General features: G+C 41.0%; 1 protein-coding gene and 1 pseudogene across 1 annotated transcript; one reads left to right on the top strand and one right to left on the bottom strand.

The window, feature by feature from the left end:
- The first annotated feature begins 216 nt into the window (after positions 1-216).
- On the top strand, positions 217-8,860 carry LOC113938488 (tubulin alpha-8 chain-like). The gene is made up of 2 exons (XM_035729054.1): positions 217-229; positions 7,407-8,860. Exon 2 carries the CDS (start codon positions 7,415-7,417, stop codon positions 8,762-8,764), a length of 1,350 nt encoding a protein of 449 aa, XP_035584947.1. The 5' UTR covers positions 217-229; positions 7,407-7,414; the 3' UTR covers positions 8,765-8,860.
- Positions 8,861-19,714: 10,854 nt separating this feature from the next.
- LOC113938312 lies at positions 19,715-21,140 on the bottom strand (annotated as a pseudogene).
- Between the last annotated feature and the right edge of the window lie 1,850 nt (positions 21,141-22,990).

Here is a 22,990-nt window from a genome sequence, read left to right as displayed (position 1 = left end):
TATTGCTTCTAAGACCTCTCAGCCAATAGAACAAGAAATCTATGTATGCATTTTAACCATATCTATATCTATATCCTCATGGAAAATAACTTTATTAACTAGATAACAGTGTTTATATGCAGTTGCTTTTGCCTTTAGTCTTAAAGACTCCATTTATTTCTAAAGTTATTTAGGTCAGCTTTGTATCCTCTCATCCCCTTTAAATGAGGCTGTTTCACACATTGTAATACAAATTAGATTCTTTTGTCATAGTCTGCATTCCATCTTGGGAGCCCCTAATCTCCCAGATGATTTTTTAAAGTTTGTACACTCTTTTCTTGTGTATCATGTCCTGAAAAATTTTATAGGTTTTGACAAATGCATAATGTCTCACATCCCCTGTTACAGTGTTATACAGAATGGTTTCACCACCTTGACAATATTTCTTAGTCTATGAGAATAAGAAACAAACCACAGACTGAGAAATATTTGCATCACATGTCTGACAAAAGACCTGTATTCAGATACATAAGCTCAACAATGAAAAATTCAATTTAAAAAATGAGCAAGACTCAGACACTTTACCAAAGTTATAAGGATGGCAAATAAGTATATGAAAAGACGTTGAACATCATTAGTCATTAGGAAAATGCAAATTAAAACCACAATGAGATACCTGATACACTTGGTAGAATAACTAAAATCCAAAAAACTGACAATACTGTTGTTTTTCATTTCCAAACTTTCCATTTTTTAAAATAGTTTAAAATAGTATGAAGTAGTTTCCATAGTTAAAATAGTTTAAAATAGAGGCACCTGGGTGGCTCAGTTGGTTGAGCGGCAGACTCTTGGTTTCAGCTCAGGTCATGATCTCATGGGTTGTGGGATCAGGCTTTTTGCTTGGCAGGGAGTCTGCTTGAAAGATTCTCTCCCCCTTCCCCTCCTCTACCTCAACTTCCAAAAATAAGTAAATAAATCTTTTAAAAAAAGTTTAAAATAGTTCTCTTCCTAGAACTTTTATCTTTCCATTTATTTCAAAACTGTTTGCCTTTAATTCATGAGGCATGGTTGTAATATCTGCTTTAAAGTATCTACCTGAGAATTTCAATATCTGGTATTTTAATGGCTGGCATTTGTTGACTGACTTTTTCCTTGAGAATAGGTCACATTTTCCTGGTTCTTTGTATGAGAGCAAATTTGGATTATATTTTAGGCATTTGAATATTATGTTGTGAGATTCTGAGTTCTACTAAAATTACCTGGAGAATGTTGGTTTTCTTTTGTTTTTGACAAGCAATCACCTCCAGATTCAGATTGCTCATTCTCTTACTTTCTGTGGGTGGTGTCTTCAGTGTCAGATCCATTTTCAGAGACTTTGCTATCCTGTTTCGCATCTGTCTTGCACATGCACCTTTCATGGGTAATCTAGGAATTGGATATTGTGTGATACCATAACTTGATTTAAAAGCATTTGTTATTCTGCTTTGGGCCTCTTACACACATGTTCAGCTTGGGGGTAAGCCTAGGACTTGTACCAATTCATCTACGGTAGTTGTTTACTCTCTTGTCCAACTCTCTCCGCTGTGATATTTCCCCTTACACTATCTGGATCCCAAGGTCCTTTTTGAGTCTTCTGGCTAGAAACACAGGTTTCTGTTGGATTTTTAGCTGTCTATACTATTGCACAATTTATGTGCCACTGAGACCACCTTTGGGGCAAAATGGTGAGGGGAAAATATAATGGAGATTTCCTATATACTTATTGGACCACAAAATATCCCTTTCCTTTTTTTTTAACGGAAAGATGTGTTTTTAAAATAAGAATTTTGGGTTCCTGCCTCTTTGTGATTACGACAGCACTAGAATTCTACAGCTGGGTGTGTCCTTGGGGCTGGGCAGGGAAAGAAAGACAAAACCGTGGAGATCTTCCATCCACACACACCCATTCTCGGGCTCACAGGGACCCATTTTTCTGGTTCTCTGGTCAGAAAGATTGCTTCCCCCCAGAGGTTTTGCTGCCTGCACCTGCTGCCTTTAGGTCAAAGCTCAGAGATAAAAGAAAAAGTCCTTGAGAAAATCGCCCTAGTGTGAGTCATCCCTGAGATTTTAATTCCCACCTCCAATCTACCTGCCATTTTTAACTCTTTCCTCAGGTAGTTGCTTCTTGTATTTTGTCCAGAGTTATAAGTTTTAATCAGTGGAAAGATAGGCTTTAGTGACTTGACTTCAACTTGATTAGTATATGAAGCCTCTATATCCTTCTTTGATGTTCAAATTGTCATAACTTTTGGCAGTGGGTACCCTTCAAGCTGATTCTTGTGACCTTCTGTTTTGACCTCATTAAATTTTGAAAGCTTCTTTCATAATCCCTAAAATGACAACTCTGGGGGTGCCTGGGTGGCTCAGTTGTTAAATGTTTGCCTTCCACTCAGGTCATGATCCCAGGATCCTGGAATCGAGCCCAACGGGAGCCTGCTTCTCTCTCTCTCTGTCTGCCCCTCCCCCTGTTCGTGCTCTCTCTCTCTCTCAAATAAATAAGTAAAATGTTAAAAAAAAATGGCAACTCTGTTTTATTAATGATATAAATGCTATGGGATTTTTCTTTGTTATTAGACAAAGAAGATTATTGGCATTTCCTTATTTTCCACATGAATAGAAGAAATAAAATGATCTGCTGTTTCTTACTTCAACAAAGTTTTGAGAGACTTTAATCATTTAATTTACTAAATGATGCTGTGCAATAGATTGGCTAAACCCAGCAGGGAATCTGAAGCACCTGAGTCTTAAATACACTTCTAGGGGTGCCTGGGTGGCTCAGTCGTTAAGCATGTGCCTTCGGCTCAGGTCATGATCCCAGGGTCCAGGGATCGAGGCCCGCATCGGGCTCCCTGCTCAGCGGGAAGCCTGCTTCTCCCTCTCCCACTCCCCCTACTTGTGTTCCCTCTCTCGCTGTGTCTCTGTCAAATAAATAAATAAAATCTTAAAAAAAAAAAAAACTTCTAAAGAGCATTTCCCCAAGAATCTATAAAGTCATTGGGAAATTTTAAAAAGAATGTTGTAGTTGTTGCTGATTGTGGATTTATGGCTTTTGCCCCCATGTATGTTCATGGAATATAGAGTTTTAGCTGAGGCGCCATCAGGAATGATCTCAGTGGAGGAAACCCTGTTTCTGTCCTCCCGCAAAGGATTTTGTAGTTTTGAGTGTTGATTAGGGTAAAATTTTATCTGCTTCCAGGAAAATAAGTTTTCTTACTTTGTGCGAGTGTGTCTCTACTGTTTGGGAACAAGGACAGGAATACAGATGATCCCGGAAACAAAACCCGTAATTTGGAACATTGCCCGTTCTCAGCAGCAGGGAAGTGCTGCTGCCCCCTGGCGGTGAATATTTGAGTCACAGCATGCTCAAAGCAGCTCGGTGTTTTCCTTTCCGAAGAGTTGTTCATTTTTCTTCTTTTTCTTGAAAAATAAGGGTTGCTCTACAATCTCCAGCCTTTCCAAGAATTTGTAGTTTCTTCTGTCGTTTGTAAGACTTTTTTCCTATGTGTGAGATCATGTGAACTGAGAGACCAGGAGTGGAGGATCCAGGAGGGGTTTGTAATCCCAGTCTCTCTCTTTATGATGTTTGTGATGTGACCTAATACAATATAGTTGCAGAAGCCACACATCTTTGAATATTGATGTGGAGTGACTGAGAAAAGACAGGAGTTTCCTTTAAAAGGTTTCACTACTTTGGATAGGTGAGGCTGCCTAAGGAGGTTATTGGAAAGGGTGTAAAGGTTTTCTTCATGCCGGGGGGAGGGGGAAGAATTTAAAAATCACCCCCAAATTCCTAATGCCTTAAGACTGCTAAAACTTTAAAAAAATCTTCAGCCTGGGAGAAAGTGGCAAGCACTTGGGGGACTGAACCATCAATTAAACCTTGTAACGTGCAAATAGATTAAATAAGTTAAAGAAATCTGTCTTCAGAGGATTGAATCTCATAATGGTTTTTTACTTGAAAAGGTTCTTCGCAAATAAAAAAATTAAAGTACTAAATTGTTTAAAGTCTTTTCATCAAAAAGAATATTATACTATTTTGGGAATAAAATTTTAAAAAATATATAAATAAAAATGTATAAAGACCTTGCAAAATCACAAAGTTCTTAAAAATGATTTAAATCGTGTTCCTGTGTTCTAATATAAATACTTCCACTTAACAATGCTTTTGGATGAGAAAAGAGAAAATCTAATTTTAGTTAAATGATCTGGGTGTTCCTGCTGAGTATAACATAAAGAACAAAGGATATGGAAATTGACTTTAGGTTAATAATGAGTAACCGTAAAAAAGCATTATGAAATCTGTGAAGTTTTTCCACATTACTTGGAGGAGAGAGAGATTTTACAGTTCCTCCCGTTCTCATCAGTTATCCCAAGCAAGGGAAACATTTTTATTTTTATTTTTGATGAAGTTTGGGTTGAACAATTCTATACTTATTCTCTCTGAATTTACCTCAGTGGGAAATAAAAACACACCCATGATCTTTTTAGTTTATCCAAGGCTTTTAGCTTCTTATTTTATAAAACAGTTAAATAAATACCTAAATTCCTTATGCTTTGTAGATCAGATAAGTTTTTATTAATTATAACAATACTTAAGGACATGAAGTGTAAACCAGGGCTTCGATTAAATAATTGATACTTAAGCATATAGTGTTTATAAATGTGTTTCTTATAAAGTTCAGATAATATTTCATTTATGTGGATTGATAGTTTCACCACTTATATTGTGTCTTTGTTTCTCTGTCAAATTGTTATCATAAACTATGATTTCATTGTCCTTTAAAGTTAACTTAAATATATTTTCTGAACTATGTCATTGAACTAGAATCTTTAGAACAATTTAACATTATGGCCAATAGAGTAGAAATCTTTGTTTACCTTGATACTTAAAAAAAATTAAAATTCAGAAAGACAAAAAATAAAGTCTATAGTTACCACATAGTTTTCATCTTTAAAACTTATGTATTTCTACTGATATAAATTTTTTTCTTCTAACCACCTAAGATGGCATATCAAAGTATTGTATGTATTGCCTTAAAATAAGCAAGATATTTTATGTTTTCAACATTAGAGCTTACATTGTCATTCAATCATTGTTTACTTAAATATATACTGCATATATACACAGAAGTACATATCAAGATATATTAAAACTAGTGAAAAAAGAAATTTGAATTAAGTAGAGGAGAAAGACTGGTAGGTCAGAGAAAAGAAAGTTGAACTCAAAGCAGGTAGTCTGTTCTCAGTATGAACTCACGAATCTTTTGTTTCTGTGTATTTTGTATAGGCGGTGGACCACTCTCCCTTCTTCAAATGTGTTTTCTCATATCTCAAAAGAGCACTGACTCCCATGATGCACTTAGGGTATTTCACGACTTAGACAATTGTGAAAATAAGGATTCCCTCACTTCTGGAGTGTGGTGCCTAAATGGGGCGTCTCCCGATCGGATGGGGGCTCCCAAAAGTGGGGTAACTGGTTGGGTGGAAGTGAAAGGCAGAACAAAGGAGACAGAAGTTTACTGAATACACCGCAAGGGAGCGGCACGCAGGAGAGCAGAGGAGAGTCTGTCTGCAAGGAGGCCGTGGGTGGAGGCTGTGTGTGTGTGTGTGTGTGTGTGTGTGTGTGTGTGTGTGTGTGTGTAAGATTTTATTTATTTATTCGCAGAGAGAGAGACAGCGAGAGCAGGAACACAAGCAGGGGGAGTGGGAGAGGGAGAAGCAGGCTCCCCGCGGAGCAGGGAGCCGGATGCCGGGCTTGATCCCAGGACCCTGGGACCGTGACCTGAGCTGAAGGCAGATGCTTAACTCACCCCAGGCATCCCGCGGGGGCTGTTTTTAAAGGGGGAAGATCAGTGGGGGTATGGCGACCTATAGAATTCTCTCTTTCTTGGTAACTTTGCCTGGTTGTAGGTAGCCCATTGGTCAGTTAGGACCTATGGATATTTTGAGGCAGGTGGCCTGCTAGCCCTTTTCTACATTCTATTGCTTAAGCCTCTTTGCCTGAAAGCAGCCTCTACATGGGGTAGCTGCAATTTCTAAAGACCCTTCTTTGAACATCTGCAGTGGTGATTGTAAACTATCATGACCCCAGTCACTGACACAGGCAGACTGTGCCTTTTCCTTCTCTCATGGTTTTTTGTTTGGTTTGGTTTCAAATTACAGGGTTAGCTTGAGGTTTCTCCGGTTTCTTAGCCATCCCCTTGGTCGTAGCAGTGCCAGGTCGTCAGAAGAATCTCTCAGTGCAAGAAGCAGTTGCTTCGAGGAACAAACCATCTCCTGCACCCATGCTTTTACGTTCAACTGACCAACCTTCTAGGACACTGCTCAAGATATTGCCCTTGTCCAAGATCAGGACTCAGATTTGGACCTTAGGAGACGGACAGGCATTTTTTTTTTTTTTTTTGTACGCAGGCCAGCTTTGGTGGTCGTAGGGAGCTGCTTATTTGCACCCAAAAATGTACTCTCTCACCTTGCTTATGTAATCTATGGCATGATGCACACAGAGAAAGAACAGTTTAACTCTAACTAGGCTTGATTAGTATGTTTTCAATTCTTTCAAAATTGCTTAACATTATTATCAAAGTGGTTTTACTTTCTGGTAAAGAAAATAGTTCGTACCTACATTTGAAGGCTTTCTGTATATTTAAATAAATTTTTATACACATGAAATGTGGTCCAGATAGATGTTTTTTTTAAAGATTTTATTTATTGGAGAGAAAGAGAGAGAGTGAGAGCAGGTGGAGGGGCAGAGGGAGAAGCAGACTCCCCACTGAGCAGGGAGCCCTACATGGGGTTCAATCCCAGGACCCTGGGATCATGACCTGAGCGGAAGGCAGATGCTTAACTGACTGAGCCACCCAGGGGCCCCAGTATGTTTTTTTTTTTTTAATTGCACTAAAGTCTCCTTATTAGAACAGTTTTCTATCTATCATCTATCTATCTATCTATCTATCTATCTATCTAATCTATCGTATAATTGCCTTGGTGTGGTAGCTTCTTCCAGTAGAGGGCAAGTCCATAGAGACTCAGCTGTGGGCCGTCAGCAGCCAGCTCTCCTGGCAGCTAGGGTAGTGAAGTATGGATGGTGATTCTAGGTGGGGCACCAGGATAAGCACTGTGACATATGTAGTTGGAGACCTTTCTGGACCCCTCTGGATGTTGACCAGTTACGTCTAGTGGACATCTCGTCTGATCTCAGAAGCTAAGCAGGGTCGGGCCTGGTTAGTACTTGGATGGGAGACTCTGAAACAACTGTGGGGAACCAGTGTGGTCAAGACCCATGCTGTCCAGAAACTGGAAGAAAAACTAAGAGCAGAGGGGATTCGTGGTGTTGCTGGAGACTCGTAATGCGTCTGCAGTCAATGACCCTCCGCAAACGTCACCTGTCGGAACAACCATGCCTGAGTGTATCTCCATCCATGTGGGCCAGGTGGGCGTGCAGATGGGCAATGCCTGCTGGGAGCTCTACTGCTTGGAGCACAACATCCAGCCCAATGGCACCATGCCCAGTGACAAGGCGCTGGGCAGCAGTGATGACTCCTTCAACACCTTCTTCAGTGAGACCGGGGCTGGCAAGCATGTGCCCCGGGCTGTCTTTGTGGACCTGGAGCCTGCTGTCATAGATGGGGTAAGAACTGGCATTTATAGGCAGCTCTTCCACCCTGAGCAGCTGATATCTGGCAAGGAAGATGCTGCCAACAACTATGCCCGAGGCCACTACACTGTGGGGAAGGAGATCATCGATCTTGTGCTGGAGCGAATCCGAAAACTGACAGACCAGTGCACCGGGCTTCAGGGTTTCCTGATCTTCCATAGCTTTGGGGGTGGCACTGGCTCAGGCTTCACCTCCCTGTTGATGGAGCGGCTTTCTGTGGACTATGGCAAGAAGTCCAAGTTGGAATTTGCCATCTACCCCGCCCCCCAAGTATCCACAGCGGTTGTGGAGCCCTACAACTCCATCCTGACCACCCACACCACCCTGGAGCACTCGGACTGTGCCTTCATGGTGGACAACGAGGCCATCTATGACATCTGCCGCCGCAACCTGGACATTGAGCGCCCCACCTACACCAACCTCAACCGCCTCATCGGCCAGATCGTGTCCTCCATCACGGCCTCCCTGCGCTTCGACGGGGCCCTCAACGTGGACCTCACAGAGTTCCAGACGAACCTGGTGCCCTATCCCCGCATCCACTTCCCCCTGGTGACCTACTCCCCCATCGTCTCAGCTGAGAAGGCCTACCATGAGCAGCTGTCGGTGGCAGAGATCACCAACGCCTGCTTTGAGCCCTCCAACCAGATGGTCAAGTGTGACCCCCGTCACGGCAAATACATGGCCTGCTGCATGCTCTACTGCGGAGAAGTGGTGCCCAAGGATGTGAATGCTGCCATTGCCACTATCAAGACCAAGCATACCATCCAGTTTGTGGACTGGTGTCCCACAGGTTTCAAGGTTGGCATTAACTACCAGCCCCCCACAGTGGTGCCCGGGGGCGACCTGGCCAAGGTGCAGCGGGCCGTGTGCATGCTGAGCAACACCACAGCCATCGCCAAGGCCTGGGCCCGCCTCGACCACAAGTTTGACCTGATGTATGCCAAACGGGCCTTTGTGCACTGGTACGTGGGTGAGGGCATGGAGGAAGGGGAGTTCTCCGAGGCCCGAGAGGACTTGGCTGCCCTGGAGAAGGATTATGAAGAAGTGGGAACAGAGTCTATGGACGGTGAGGATGAGAGTGAGGAGTTCTAGGGGGTCCTGGCGTCTGCGACGTCCGCTCTCCCCCTAGTTTTGTATTTCTCATTCCACTGTTTCCCTAACCCCCCACAAATACAACCAGTGTCTCAAGCGAAAAACAAACAAACAAACAAACAAACAAACAAACAAAAAACTAAAAGCAGAAATGGATTCTCAAAGATGAGACTCTATTTTCTTTTCAAATGCATGCCCTGATTTATCAAGTCATAGTTTGTCGGCTGGACTAAGGAGGTGTCAGTCTTGTGGATGAAAGGTGGAGTGGAAGCCACAGTTTACAAATCCTTAACCAAAATGGGGGTCTCGAAGAAGGATGGAGGCTTGACATTAACTGATCTCTTGTAAAAATTCACGTGTAAAGGAGAGCCAGGCAGTGATGTTATCATCTGATTAAGGGATGATTACGTTTTAGAAAGGTCTGAGAGAATGAAGGGGAAAGTGAAGGAGAAAGAAGTATGAAGGGGCCCCCAGGGAGGGGGCTGGTAAAAGCAAAGTGTATATAGAAGGTTTCTGAGTTTTTGGATATTCAAAAAAAAAAAAGGAATTAAAAAAATCCAACACTCATTGGATTTTTGACTTGTGTTTTCTTGGCTTTTAATTGTACAGTATAGGGGTGGCTGGCTGGCTCGGTCGGTGGAGTATGCACTTCTTGATCTCAGGGTCATGAGTTCAAGCCCCACGTTGGGTATAGAGCTTACTAAAAAATAAATTAATTAAATTAAATTAAAAAAAATTTTAGGGGTGCCTGGGTGGCGCAGTCATTAAACGTCTGCCTTCGGCTCAGGTCATGATCCCAGGGTCCTGGGATCGAGCCCCACGTTGGGCTCCCTGCTCCGCGGGAAGCCTGCTTCTCCCTCTCCCACTGCCCCTGCTTGTGTTCCCTCTCTCACCTTGTCTCTCTCTGTCAAAAAAATAAAATCTTTAAAAAAATTTTTTTAAAGTATAGTATAATAATGGCATAGGAAGAAACCATTTATATTTAGCAATGATACTTATGGAAGGTTGCATAATTTGCAGCCCTAAAAACACATCACAAACATTCTCACGTGGGGAATATTAAAGGGTAGTGCATTCTTGGGGAGCATGGCTGGCTCAGTCGGGAGGGTGTGTGACTCTTGATCTCGGGGTTGTGAGTTCGAGCCCCATGTTTGGGGTAGAGTTTACTAAACAAGGGGGGAATAGTGCTTTCTAGAAAAAGAAGATCTCCAGGAAAAAGGAGCTAAGGCATCTTGTGCAACCTCAAGTCTAAAGTAAAGTGTCACTTAATGGCAAAAGAGAGGAGAATTTTAAGAGTAAAACATTACGTGCTGATGTGGAGAACAAAGGCAAAAGAAATATAGAAAAAAAATTAAACTCCCTTACAACTTACAGCCCATTGACAAGTACTTAAAATAGGCAGAGAGACCCTAGACATTAGCCCGACCTCCAGGATCCTGTGAGTCTTCTTTAACGTAGGAAGATCCCTTTGGAAACTTCCTCTCTCTCTACCCCCCAAGATACAGGTTAGCAATCATCCTCCAAGCATATGTCTCATTGATAGACATCTGAAGGGTCTCATGACTAAGGTTTTACTAGACAGTAGTAAATGACCTTATCCTAACACAGCTAGATCCTCAAGATCCAGGAAACCTTGCTTCCAAATTCCTTAGAGACTTAAACTATCCCTAACCCCCTCCCAACTTGAAAGTCTATAATGGGCCGCTCCTCATGACCCCACTGCTGCTCTTTCTACCCACGTGTCCCGTCCCCACGCTTTAATAAAAACCACCCTTTTTGGGGCGCCTGGGTGGCTCAGTAGGGGAAGTGTCCGACTCTTGATTTGGGCTCAGGTCATGATCTCAGGGTTGTGAGACTGAGCCCTGCATCAGGCTCCACGATCAGCGGGGAGTCTGCTTGAGATTCTCTTCTCCCTCTGCCCCTCCCCCTGCTCATGTGCACGTGCTCTCTCAAATAAATAAATAAAATCTTCAAAAAAAAAAACCAACAAAAAACCCCCACAAGACTGAACACCCTTTTTGCACCAAAGACGTCTCAGGAATCCCTTCTTGACTGTTCACTCCTGGTCCCCAACAGTTCACTTCACATGCTCCATATTTTATTAGTTAAAAACTCTCCTTTGTCTGTCTGTACGTTTTCAACTGGCTTCTCCCTCCCCCTCTTTGTAATTATTGACAGTCCAGAACTTGTCCTCAAAACTTTTAACTCCTACTCACTGTTGGTGAAATAAATTTCAACAAAGTAAGAAGAAAATGTTCTCTCCTCCCATGCAGTCTGCTAGGAAAGCAGATAATATCCAGCTTGATAAAACCATTCTTATGAAGATTAATGCTAACAAAGAAGTTCTGTAAACCACCCAGGCTTCAAAGTTTGTTGTTCTGTCCTATGAAATTAACCTTAACCTCCATGAGGTCTGTAATTCCAATTAGTTGTCATGTTTATTATATTTGTCCTGTATTATCTTTTCTTACAGATAAAAAGCCACAGGGGATCACTGGATCTTCCAACTTCTCTCATGAAATGAAACAAACAAGGAAAATGACCCCATTTGTTTCTCATCTGCACCAAAAATTTGATATATTTAAATTAATAATGACTATTAAGAAAATATTGATTCAACAATATCATTTGATAAATGTCTCTTCTGCCAGCTTCCACCTCACCCTGTCTCTGTGAATAAAATGTACTTAAAGACCTCAGATAAATCTGGGTTCTCGTCTCTGTTCTCAGCTGATGACCTTGGGAAAGTTAACACCCCTGTTTGAACTTCATTTTCCTTATCTCTATCTGTAATCACTGCCCATGTTGTTGTTTAGAATAGTCTGACACAAACCTGTGGCTTGATAAATATTAATTGGCTTTTTCACCTTCCTTTTTCCCTTACTTCCTTTTCCCCTCAATTTTTATTCCCACCTCTCTGCCTTCTTTGTGCCCCCCAGGTCCAGCATAAGCCTGAATGCATAAGAACTCCATAACTTTCCCCTAACAGGAGGGCAAGGCAGTTGATTATTTCAAAGTTTTCTTTTCTTTTTTTTTTTTTAAGATTTTATTTATTTATTTGACAGAGAGAGACACAGTGAGACAGGGAACACAAGCAGGGAGACCGGGAGAGGGAGAAGCAGTCTTCCTGCTGAGCAGGGAGCCCGTAGCGGGGCCCGATACCAGCACCATGGGATCATGACCCGAGCCGAAGGCAGACGCTTAATGGCTGAGCCACCCTGGTGCCCCAAAAGTTTTCTTTTCTTAAAAAATATATATATTTTGAGAGAGAGCGCGAGAGTGGGGGTTGTGGGGGGGAGAGACAGAGGGAGACGACAGAGAGAATCTTAAGCAGGCTCCACACCCAGCATGGAGCCCGATGCAGGGCTTGCTCTCACAACCCTGAGATCATGACCTGAGCAGAAATCAAGAGTCGGATGCTTAACCGACTGAGCCACCCAGGCGCACCCCCCCAAATATTTCCATTGTTATTTGTGTCTCGCACAAAGAGGCAAGTGGTTTGAATTTGCCCATTTGCCTTACTAGGAGAGAGAGCCCACTTTTGTTCTGGGTGCTAGCCAGTACCTTACTCTCTCACTCGGTGTCTAGCTGGGACATATGTTAAATGTTGTCAGTCTGCTAGGTCAGCTTCAGCTAAGTTCCCTCCTTTTACACGTCACTGACCAAAGCTACTCTGCTTCAGAACCAAATAATGTCAGAGCTCAGCTCTGCTGCAAAAATATATTCCATTCTTCATGAATTAGTCACCCACTTCTCCTGGAATTGCAGCCATGGAGCTTCATATCCTGATCTCTGGTCCATGGAACGCAAATAATACAGGACTCTCAGTAGCGGTCCTGGTCTTATTTTAGGATACTGGCCTTAGGATAGCCAGCAACTGAAACCTGGTGTTAAAAGACAAAATTCAGCCAAGTAAATTTGAGGATCTAATTGGTTTTAGTAAGTGATTTATGAATTGAGCCGCATCCCATCTAGGAAAGAGAAGGAAGCTCTGGGGAGTTGTACAAAATGGAAGGTTTTTATAGGAAAGGGGGTAGGGCAAGGAAGTTATTGGCAAAAGAAGAGAAAGGATTGTTTTGGGCCATATCACTTTCCGTGGGGGGTGGGGTGGGGAACAAGGGGTCTTACCATGCGGATTACCTCATCTTCCTTTGTGGAGGGGGATGGGGATAGAGAGGGCTCCTGTGACTGATGACCTCACAGGTGCTGACCAGAAAATTCCTGACTGACTAGTTAAGACTATATTTCTGGGGGCGGTTGAAACTGCAGTTAAGTTAGGTATTAAGCCCTGGTTTGGTGACATGGTTTAGCATAAGAGATTTCATTTTGGGGCCTGTGGTTTTCTCTTTGACGCTGGTTTCAGGCATCTTGGTGAATTTGTCCCTATGTTCACTTCATGTTAGTATCTCTTTCAGGCTCTTTTCTGCCAAGAGAGATTTAAGAGACCGGGGCTGCCGTGCTGGAATGGTAGGAGGCTCAGGCAGGTGTCTAGAGTCAAGGCGGACACGGATGCCTATTGCCACAGATGCCTATTGCTGTTGTCTCAGCTTTAACTCCAAAGGTCTACATCCGCTTTGTAACGCTGAGGCCAGCACCCTGCACACGCTGTCATCCTTTGCAGGTGCTTCATTAGGCTCTGCCAATAGAGGGTGCTAGAAGGACACTGCAAGGCTGGGGGAGGAAAGCCTGGCTCAACCTATCTGCTTCCTAGGGGCCTCCGGTCTATTTCCGGTCGCCAGCAGCACTGCCCTAGCCTTGCTCTTCGCGGGGCATGCGCGGGTTGTTTTGTTACCATGGGCTGAGCCCAGTCTGGGATATTCCAGTATTTACAGAGCCAGCGTCTTTGTGCCTGAAGGGGGCACCAGCTCTGGCTGAGAAGAGCTTTCTCCTCAGAGGTCTGGATTTCAGCTCTATAGGCCCCTTCAAGTTCCTAAGTTTGGATATTTCCAGTCTCTTTTCTTGTTACCCCAGCCCTGGGAGCGGTGGCTGATTCCTGTAGTTGCTATCTCTGTGATAGTTTTGTGTTCTCAGTTTTTCAATTCTTAAGTGCCTAGTTAGCAATTCTTTATATTAAATTAGTTAATATTAACACGAATATTACGTTTAAGTATTAAATTCCCTCTGTAAAAACAAGTGATAGGGCTAGTGATATAGAATGCACTTAGATGAAGGGCTAGGATGAAGAGACTGAGTCCAGGCTGGGGAGAGGCAGGGATCTCTGAGGTATTACACTGGACACAGACAGATGGACTGGGGAGTACACTGGGGGGAGGAGCTTACAGTTAGGGAGATATTAGGAAGATGGTTCAGGAGGATTCTTAGGTGGGGAGCTGTAGTAAGGAAGTTGATATGGTTTGGGGTGGTCTGGAGAGAGGATGAAATTTAAGGCCAGATGAACCTGCATGTGGGGATTAGGAGGGTAATGGGCCATGCCGGGGCTAGTGGTGGTAGTTAGGTTGTGGTCAGCTTAAGGTTAAACCTGAGTTGACCCAGGGTAGAGTGGGTTGGAAGTTGGAGTAGATATTGTGGTAGCCCTAGATTGCCAAACCATTTGTTTTCACTCTGAGGCCAAAGTTTTTCCCACTAGTACATGTTCCTAAGCTGAGGGCGATATACATGAATGGAGAAATAATGTTTTTATTGTCAAAAAACTCTAATTGAAATTTAAGCTTTTTCTTGATTTATGAATGTGGGCAACAAATCTCGGGGTGCCTCGATGGCTCAGTCAGTTAAGGGTCTACCTTCAGCTTAGGTCATGATCCCAGGGTCCTGGGATTAAGCCCTGAGTTGGGCTCCCAGCTCAGCGGGGAGCCTGCTTCTCCCTCTCCCTCTGCCATTCCCCCTGCTTGTGCTCTCTAGCTCTTTCTCTCTGTCAAATAAATAAATAAAATCTTAAAAAACAAAACAAAACCCAAAATTCATTAGTATTAGCTATTCCTCTCACTTTATCACCAAAGGAATTAAAATAATTTTGTTATATTAAAGATGTATATATCTTGAGATATCATTTATGCTCACCACTATTTTGAAATTGCACTAGTTATCAGACCCGCTGTTTGAACCTATTTAAGACATTAATATTTATAGTTTTATTGCCGTATTTTAAAAAGTATGAGATCATAAAGGACACAGGATCCTGCTGGAAGAAATTTCTACTTGCTAAACTTAGGATATTCTGGGCATCAAAAATAATGCCAAATATAATGGATTGAAATACACTGAATCAATGAAAAGACATAATTGCATAATGATATTCAGAGATGGGATAACCAGAAAAACTCATATGTCCCCCTTTGAGGCAGCCACAAAGCAAACTTCTTCTTACTTTGAACACCAGTAACTAATTTGAATGAATTAAATATTAATCCTGCCTCTCCGGTAGGAGCTGTATTTCTAGTAACCAAATAGCTCTAGTTGATGAAGGAAAGTTCTATTTTACCGAGTTGTATCCTACAAATCCTAAAGAACTTACTGACTCATGCCAGGACTATAATTTGTGTTAAATTCATTAAATGTATGATTGACATGGGACTAGACATTTGTATGGGCAAAATAGCACATACTGATTACTTTCAGTATAAAAGAGGGAAATCAGCACTGTTCAATAAAGAGATCAGACACTCATCACTTTAATTCAGTTGTGAATCTGAATATTAGTGACACGCAGATACTAAGTGACTCCTGATATGTTGCAATATCAAGAACAGAGCTTCACCTCTCATGCACTTTTGCCAAAAATATTAATTTAAATCAATAAAAACCATTAGAACCAACCTCGTTCTTACATGATACGTTGGTGAACAAGCCAAAGAATACCAGACAAAACAGAAGATGGGTCACTGTAAGAACAAGTGGCCCAATGTCTTCAAGTCAGTGTGTGACAAAATGGGGACTGTGCTAGATTGAAAGAGGTTGGAAAGATAAAAATCACTTAGGGTGGTTTGCACATGCCAGCTCTACAGAACATTTTGCTCTATGATGAACAGAAATGCATAATAAATTTAAAAAATACTTCAAAGAAAAACAATCCATCAAGAGTAGCACTGGAAGAAATATAAACCTGAAGAGATCAACCAAGCATGAAGACCTTGGTATGGTGCTGAGAGGACTCTCCTCCCACTAAGTCTCATACTCATAAAACATTAACATGAGTTCTAGTTTGTGGTGCTTCAAAGAGTCCTTGTTCACGCTCTTTTGCCCTAGCATAATTTTAATAACACTGTCCTTTATTCTCAAATGTGTCCTGTTTGCATTAATTATGGTTGAGTTAGATGGTCATCTCAGATCTTGCTAACTTTGAGGGAATGGTTAATTCCTGTCTTACACAAGTTGTTCCAGAAAATAGAGGAAATGTAAGAGCTGCCCAGATGATTTTAGGAGGTATTATCTTTATTTCAAAAACAGATAACAATTAAGAACAGAAAAACAATGGGCCATATTTCCTTTGGATGTATGTGCCTGAATTCCAAATAGAATTTGTAGATAATCAGACTTGATAATGTGTTGAAAATACACTATGATTAATTAGGATAGATCTAAAAATGAGAGGATGACATAATATCAAAATATCTAACAGTGTAATTCTCTGTTGATAGATAAAAGAATAGGATTATAGGATTACCTTAAATGATCCAGAGAAAGTATTTTATAAATTTCAAAACCAATTATCATAGACTATCTTAAGAAATTAGAAAGAGAAAAGAACTCACTAAACATGCTAAAGACTAAATGCCAAACTCTTGGGGAGAATGTTATATTTATTCAAGGAATTTTGGATACATTCCCTTTAAAACTGGAAGGAAAAAAAAAATGGAAGGATTCCCACTACTATTGAGAATGGAGAACCTGGCCCATGCTATTAGGAAATATAAGAAACAGTGCAAGCGCTGAAAAGGTGGAGATGTAATTGTCATCACTTGCAATGTGATGACTTGCAATGATACAACCACTTACCTGGAAAAAAACAACAGAATCAATCAAAGGACAAACTAAGAGGATTCAGAAGAGAGTTCAACAGCTTTGCTGGATATAAGGTTGACTCCCGAGAATCAAAAGCTTTTCTCCCTGGATGAGCACATGGAAGCACAGTCTTCCCACTTACTCATTCTAGTAATATCCAAATGATTTGTTAATTTTTATAAATTGCTGATGTAGTCTTCTATTTCATTTGGCTGTTACTGGATAAATGCTGCTTTGGTGTGAGTTGGTTAAGAATAAGGAGGTCCATCCAACTCCTCTCAAAGGGCCCTTTGTCAAATGGCTCCTGTTAAACAGCAGGACTAAGGCTCGCACTGGGTGTGATACACAACTAATGAATCGTTGGACACTACATCAAAAACTAATGATGTACTTTATGCTGGCTAACGGAACATGATTAAAAAAAAAAAAAAAAGAACTAAGGCTCCCATTCCACTCTGTATGGCTCCAAAGCCCATGCCCTTTCTACTGACCCACACTTCTTTTGCTGTTGGGACTTGTACGGGCTATGCCTAAAATCCAAATTCATTAATCTGGTGTTCAAAGTCCTCCACAACCCATCCTTCTAACTACTTACCGATTTGTATTTTCTAGCACCTGGGCTAGATCTCGTCTTAAATCTTCTGCTAGGGACACAGAGATACCCAGGGCCCAAACTAGTAAATTGGTCAAATGCAAAGTGAAATACACAGCATCGCCTCTTTATTGTAGTTTCTGCAATTCTCCTTTAATGGGGAAAGTGAGCTTGCTTAAGCAAAAGTGAGGTACAGGAAAGGGAAGGAATAATGCTTCTCTTTGGCCTCACCCAAGGATGGATTATGAATACCTCAGTGCCAGGGGTTCTATGCTTCTAAGTTCTGATCAGTTTCCAAGGTAATCCTGAACTGTAACTTCCTCAGCTGCTGGCCTGCTGGCCAACCCCAGGAATGACTCAGAAATGCTGACTGTGCTTCTCTCCTTGGGTGTCCCAATCTCACTGCCTTTTCTTCCCAGTCTCAAGCAGAGGTCTGCTCTCTGCTTTTAGAGTCTTGCTCCTTCTTTAGCTCCTCTCTACTAGCAGGAAGAAAAGAGAGAGAGGTTTGGTGGCTTCCACAGAGCAAAGCCTACATCTATTCTGGTCCTTTTTAATGATAATTTTTAGAAATTATATTTATTTTTAAGATTAAGCATCCTCACAAACAACCCAGAACCAGTCCTTGCTGATTCTTTGGACACATACATAAAATGGTTAAAAGTGATTCCTTAATTTTTTGGGGTGCCTGGGTGGCTCAGCCAGTTAAGCGTCTGCCTTTGGCTCAGCTCATGATCCCAGGGTCCTAGGATCGAGCCCCACATTGGGCTCCCTGCTCCAAGGGGGAGGCCTGTTTCTCTCTCTCCCTCTGCCGCTCCCCCTGCTTGTGCTCTCTCTCTCTCTCTGTCAAATAAATAAATAAAATCTTTTTTTAAAAAATGATTCCCCAATTTTCAATGATAAGATAAGAAAAAAGAATATGTTCTCAGCTGTAGCCAAATTCTTCTGTGTTCTTTTTCCAAAAATCCTATTTTGCTACCAAGGCCCTCATCAAACCATAAGGAAAGACAATTTTTCAAAAAGGAAACAAAACTCCCAAATAGAGATCTAAGTATCAGGCCAAAATGATCCCCCCAAACATTGCTGTCATAAAAAGGGTTGAAAGTCAAATCCTCATAGTTCATTAAAGAACATCTTTAAAAAGAATTCAGAAAGTTGGGATTGGAACTACAGTGATGTGGGCAGGCTAACAAAGCAGATAATTAAAGAAAGTTTAACTTGAGAACATATCAGGTTTTGTCTTATTCTAGCAGAGGGAATAAAACTATGAGCTCCTGGAGAGAATATTAAAACAGTCCTTACCAACAGAAGGTAGTGTGAGGTTTGTAAAGGGAGAGAATATAGAACAAAAGACAGCAAAGACAAGTCATTTTGAATCTAAGCTTTACTGCCCAGGAAAGCTGAATGGGGTTGAAATTCTTCTGAGCCAGTATCATTAAATTCTAGACTTGACTCAAAACCAGTGGACTATACACCACTAAGAAATATGAAGTGACCCACAGTCTTTGTTGGTATTAAAATATTTTAAAAATTATCTATAAATTTCTATTCTGAAAAGCAGTAGATCAAAACGACACTAGGCCATCCAATCAGTTATAGAGTAAAGGGTTCCCTCCAACGAGAACTAACTTAGCAGAAATTTAGGTTGAAAGGAATGTAACATGGAGTAAATGAGATAAGGTTCTCAGTACAATTTTAATAAGGCTTCTGCCCATCCCAATTTTAAGAGGTAGTACCAAGTGGACTCACACAAAATATCTTAGAGGAATGCTTCTTAGAGGCAAAAAGGTCTATAAATCTAACTCTTGACCCTTCTCTTTACCTAAAGCTTGAGAAAGAAAATAAATATTTTTTATTTATTTTTACATATTTATTTTTATTTGAATATAGTTGACACACAATGTTACATAGGTTTCTGATGTAAAACATAGTGATTTGACAAGCTTATACATTATGCTATGCTCACCCCAAGTGTATACCTACCATCTGCCCCCATACATCGCTATTACGGTATCATTAACTGTATTCCTTATGCTGCGCCTTTTGTTTCCATGACCTATCATTCCATAACTGGAAGCCTGTATCTCCCACTCTCCTTCAACCAATAAATATTTAATATTAGGCTATTCAGAGCTTTGGACACATTGCAATATTTATGTTTAATATCTAGTTTTTATTTTCTGAAACTTTGGCTTATAATTTTCCCAACTATGCTCATTGAAAAATGTATGAATGTGTCTAAATAAGTAGTATCGTATGAAAATATAAACCTTGCTCTTCCATATCTTTTACATAGGAAGAGTGAATGAACAGTACCCTAAAAATTCTACAAAGTTTCTCTGTGTATTTAACGAAATTAAGGCAAACCATTCCACTTCCATATCTTGAGCAGGAAGAGGTAACTAGTCTTCAATCTCATCTTCTCAAATATCTCCATTAACATCCACAGCCTGGAAAAACCAGTGAAAACATGGGGAAGAAGGATGAGTAAGGTGTTTATAAGGGTTTTCTCTAGAGAGAGAACCCAATCCAGCAGAAATATTGCATATAGTCAGGACATGCCCTCTTGTTACATCCATCTAATTTCTCCATGGGATTCCCACAACATGAGCAGCGTTTTGAGTTCTTTCCTAGTCACTTCTTACTTTCCATCTCTTCCAGTGCTTTCCAAAAGTCTTTTTTAAATTTTATTTTTAAAGATTTTTATTTATTTATATGAGATAGAGGGAGCGTGAGAGGGAGGAGAGTCAGAGGGAGAAGCAGACTCCCTGCTGGGCAGGGTGTCCGATGTAGCACTAGATCCCGGGACTCCAGGATTATGACCTGAGTTGAAGGCAGTCGCTTAACCAACTGAGCCACCCAGGCGCCCCCCAAAAGTCTCTTATAGGCCTCATCTGCTAGCAAGTACTCATTTCATAAAACTAATTAATTTTTCTGCAGTCATTTTACATGGAGAGACCCTAAGGTAGGTCAGTCTGCACGAGGTATAGAAGGAAAAGTTGCAGCCAGAGCAGATGTCCATTGTACAGCTGGGTTCCCGCATATCAGGCCGCTGGCCACGTGAGCAGGGGCAGTACATCACATCGGCCATCAGGTCCAAGTTGGCTGGAGGGGAAGGCAATCATAATGGGTAAATAACTCTGCTTCCACTAGTTCTTTGACCCGACCAAGAGTGGCCACCAAAGGGCATTTGGGTTCTGGGCAGTTGAAGCATTGAACTTGGCCATCTCTGATCTGGATCTGAAAGCCGTCCTTCAGACAGGCTTTGCAGTATGTACTCCAAAAAGTACATGCATTCTCTCATTCACTACCCACCTCACAGAAACAGTTATTGCACAGGAGCAATTTACTTTTAAAAGCATATTATCTGCTGAGCTTGGTCAGAGTCCAAGATTTCCTGGACCAGACTCAACCAGATTCCACATCCTCCATGGGTCTCATCCACAACTTCTTCTTGTGTACATCAGGTCTATCAGATCCTGCAAAATCTAGCTCGGTGGTAGAGGCTTGAGCCATCCTTCTCTGCACCTTTTTCTGAGAACCCCATCTTGAGGTCAAAAGAGACAGTAGTCAGCTAGGATCTCTTCCTTAAGAAATTGCATCCAAGTAAACAGGACCATGCTGCCATGGTGGTCTTCCTGTAGGTTGTCTAAGTGGTTGCAGGAGTAGACAGCACTCAAAAATACCTTGAAATTTTGTGAAAAGTGCAAATAGATCCTGGTTTCTCCACCTTGGACAGACTCTTGTTATTTCAAATGCATCTCCATCATAAATACTCACCAGGGCCTGCAATTCATCCTCCTGAGCTTCTGGGTCTTCTGACTACATTTACATCTGAGAAGCTGAGGACAATCTAACACTACAGTCTGCATTTTGGTTCATTTTTGAAAGTTGTTCTTTTGAAAGGAGAACAACTCCTGAAAAATAGTAGATGCTCATTAATTGTTAGCAATCATCATCATTATCCTGGTTATCCTAACAACAATCCTGGAAGGTAGGAATTAACGCCCATCTACATGTCTTTGTAGAAAATTAGAAAGAATCTACAAGTAAACTATTAGAATTAATAAGAAAGTTTATTAACTTTTCTGGATACCAGGTTAACAACAATTGGAAAATGAAGTTAGATTATCCAGTAGAAACAGAGGGTAGAATGGTGGTTGCCAGGGGCTGTGGGTGGGTGGGGCGAAATGGAGAGACAGTGGGCAAAGGGTGCAAACTCCCGGTTATAAGATGAATAAGTTATGGAGATCTCACGTACAGCATGGTGATTAAAGTTAACAATACAGTATTGTATAATTAAAAGTAGCCAAGGGAGTAGATCTTAAATGTGACCACAAAAAGGAAATGGTAATTATGTGACATGATGGAGGCATTAGCTAATGCTACAGTGGTAATCATTTTGCAATATATAAGTGTATCAAATCAACACATTATACACCTCAAACTTACACAATGTTACATGTTAATTTTATCTCAATAAAGCTGGGGGGAAAAGACATTAGGACTACTTAAGGTATTTTCTCCCTTTTTGAGAAAAATTATTTAAATAAATGCACCGACACATAAAATTCTGCAAAAAAGAGAGAGAGAGAGAGAGAGAGAGAGAAAGAGAGAATAAAGGTAAAAGAAAAGACACATTTATAGTGGAATAAAAAACATCAAGTAACTAGGAACAAATCCAGAGAAATTCAAGATTTCTACATTGGAAACTAAGAAATTGAGATAAATTCAAGAAGAGTGAAACAGATGGAGGACTTTACCTCCTACATGATATCTATATTCTCCAAATTGATCTGTAGATTCAGTGTGATCACAATCAAAATCCCCTGTATTTTCTCTTTGTGAAAATTCTGATTCAAAGATTTATAGACATAAATGGGCAAAGAATAATCAAGATAATCTTGAAGAACTAAGTTGTAGGATTTAAATTTCAATATTTTAAGATTTATTATAAAGCTATAGTAATTCGGAAAGTGTGATGTTGAGGCAAAAATACACAAAGGAAATGAAACAGTACAGAAATAGATCTAGTCATCCATAGCTAGTTGATTTCTGAGAAAGTGGCACAACAGAGTGAAGAAGAAAGGACAGTGTTTTCAATAAATTGTGCTTTGGATATCCATATAGAAAAAAATGAAACTTAGCCTCTCACACCATCCACTAAAATTAATTCCATATGGATTATAGATGTTAATAAGAATGTACAACCTTCTTACTAAGTTTCTAGAAGGAACATAGGAGAATATGCTTATGACCTTAGCATAAGTGAAGATTTTTGAACAGGACATAGAATATACTAACTGTAAAGGAAAAGAGACAAATTTGACCTCATTAAAATTAGGAACACTTATTGAACAAAAAATGTCAGTAAGACAGAGAAAATAAAAGCCATAAAGTTGTGGAAGCTATTTTTATTTTTATTTATTTTAAGGATTTTATTTATTTATTTTGAGAGAGAGAGAGCACACGCGCACGAGCAGGGGGTTGGGGAGAGGCAGAGGGAGAGGGAGATTCAGACTCCCTGCTGAGCAGGGTGACATGGGGCTCAATCCTAGGACCCTGAGATCATGACCTGAGCTGAAGGCAGAAGCTTAACCGACTGAGCCACCCAGACACCCCATTTTTTGTAGAACATATAACCAACAAAGATATTGTATCTAGACTATGTAAGAATT

The sequence above is a fragment of the Zalophus californianus genome, chromosome 8 (assembly GCF_009762305.2).
Source record: "Zalophus californianus isolate mZalCal1 chromosome 8, mZalCal1.pri.v2, whole genome shotgun sequence".
NCBI lineage: Eukaryota > Metazoa > Chordata > Mammalia > Carnivora > Otariidae > Zalophus > Zalophus californianus.
Note: the sequence above shows the minus strand (reverse complement) of the source record. Positions and strands in the feature narration are given on the sequence as shown.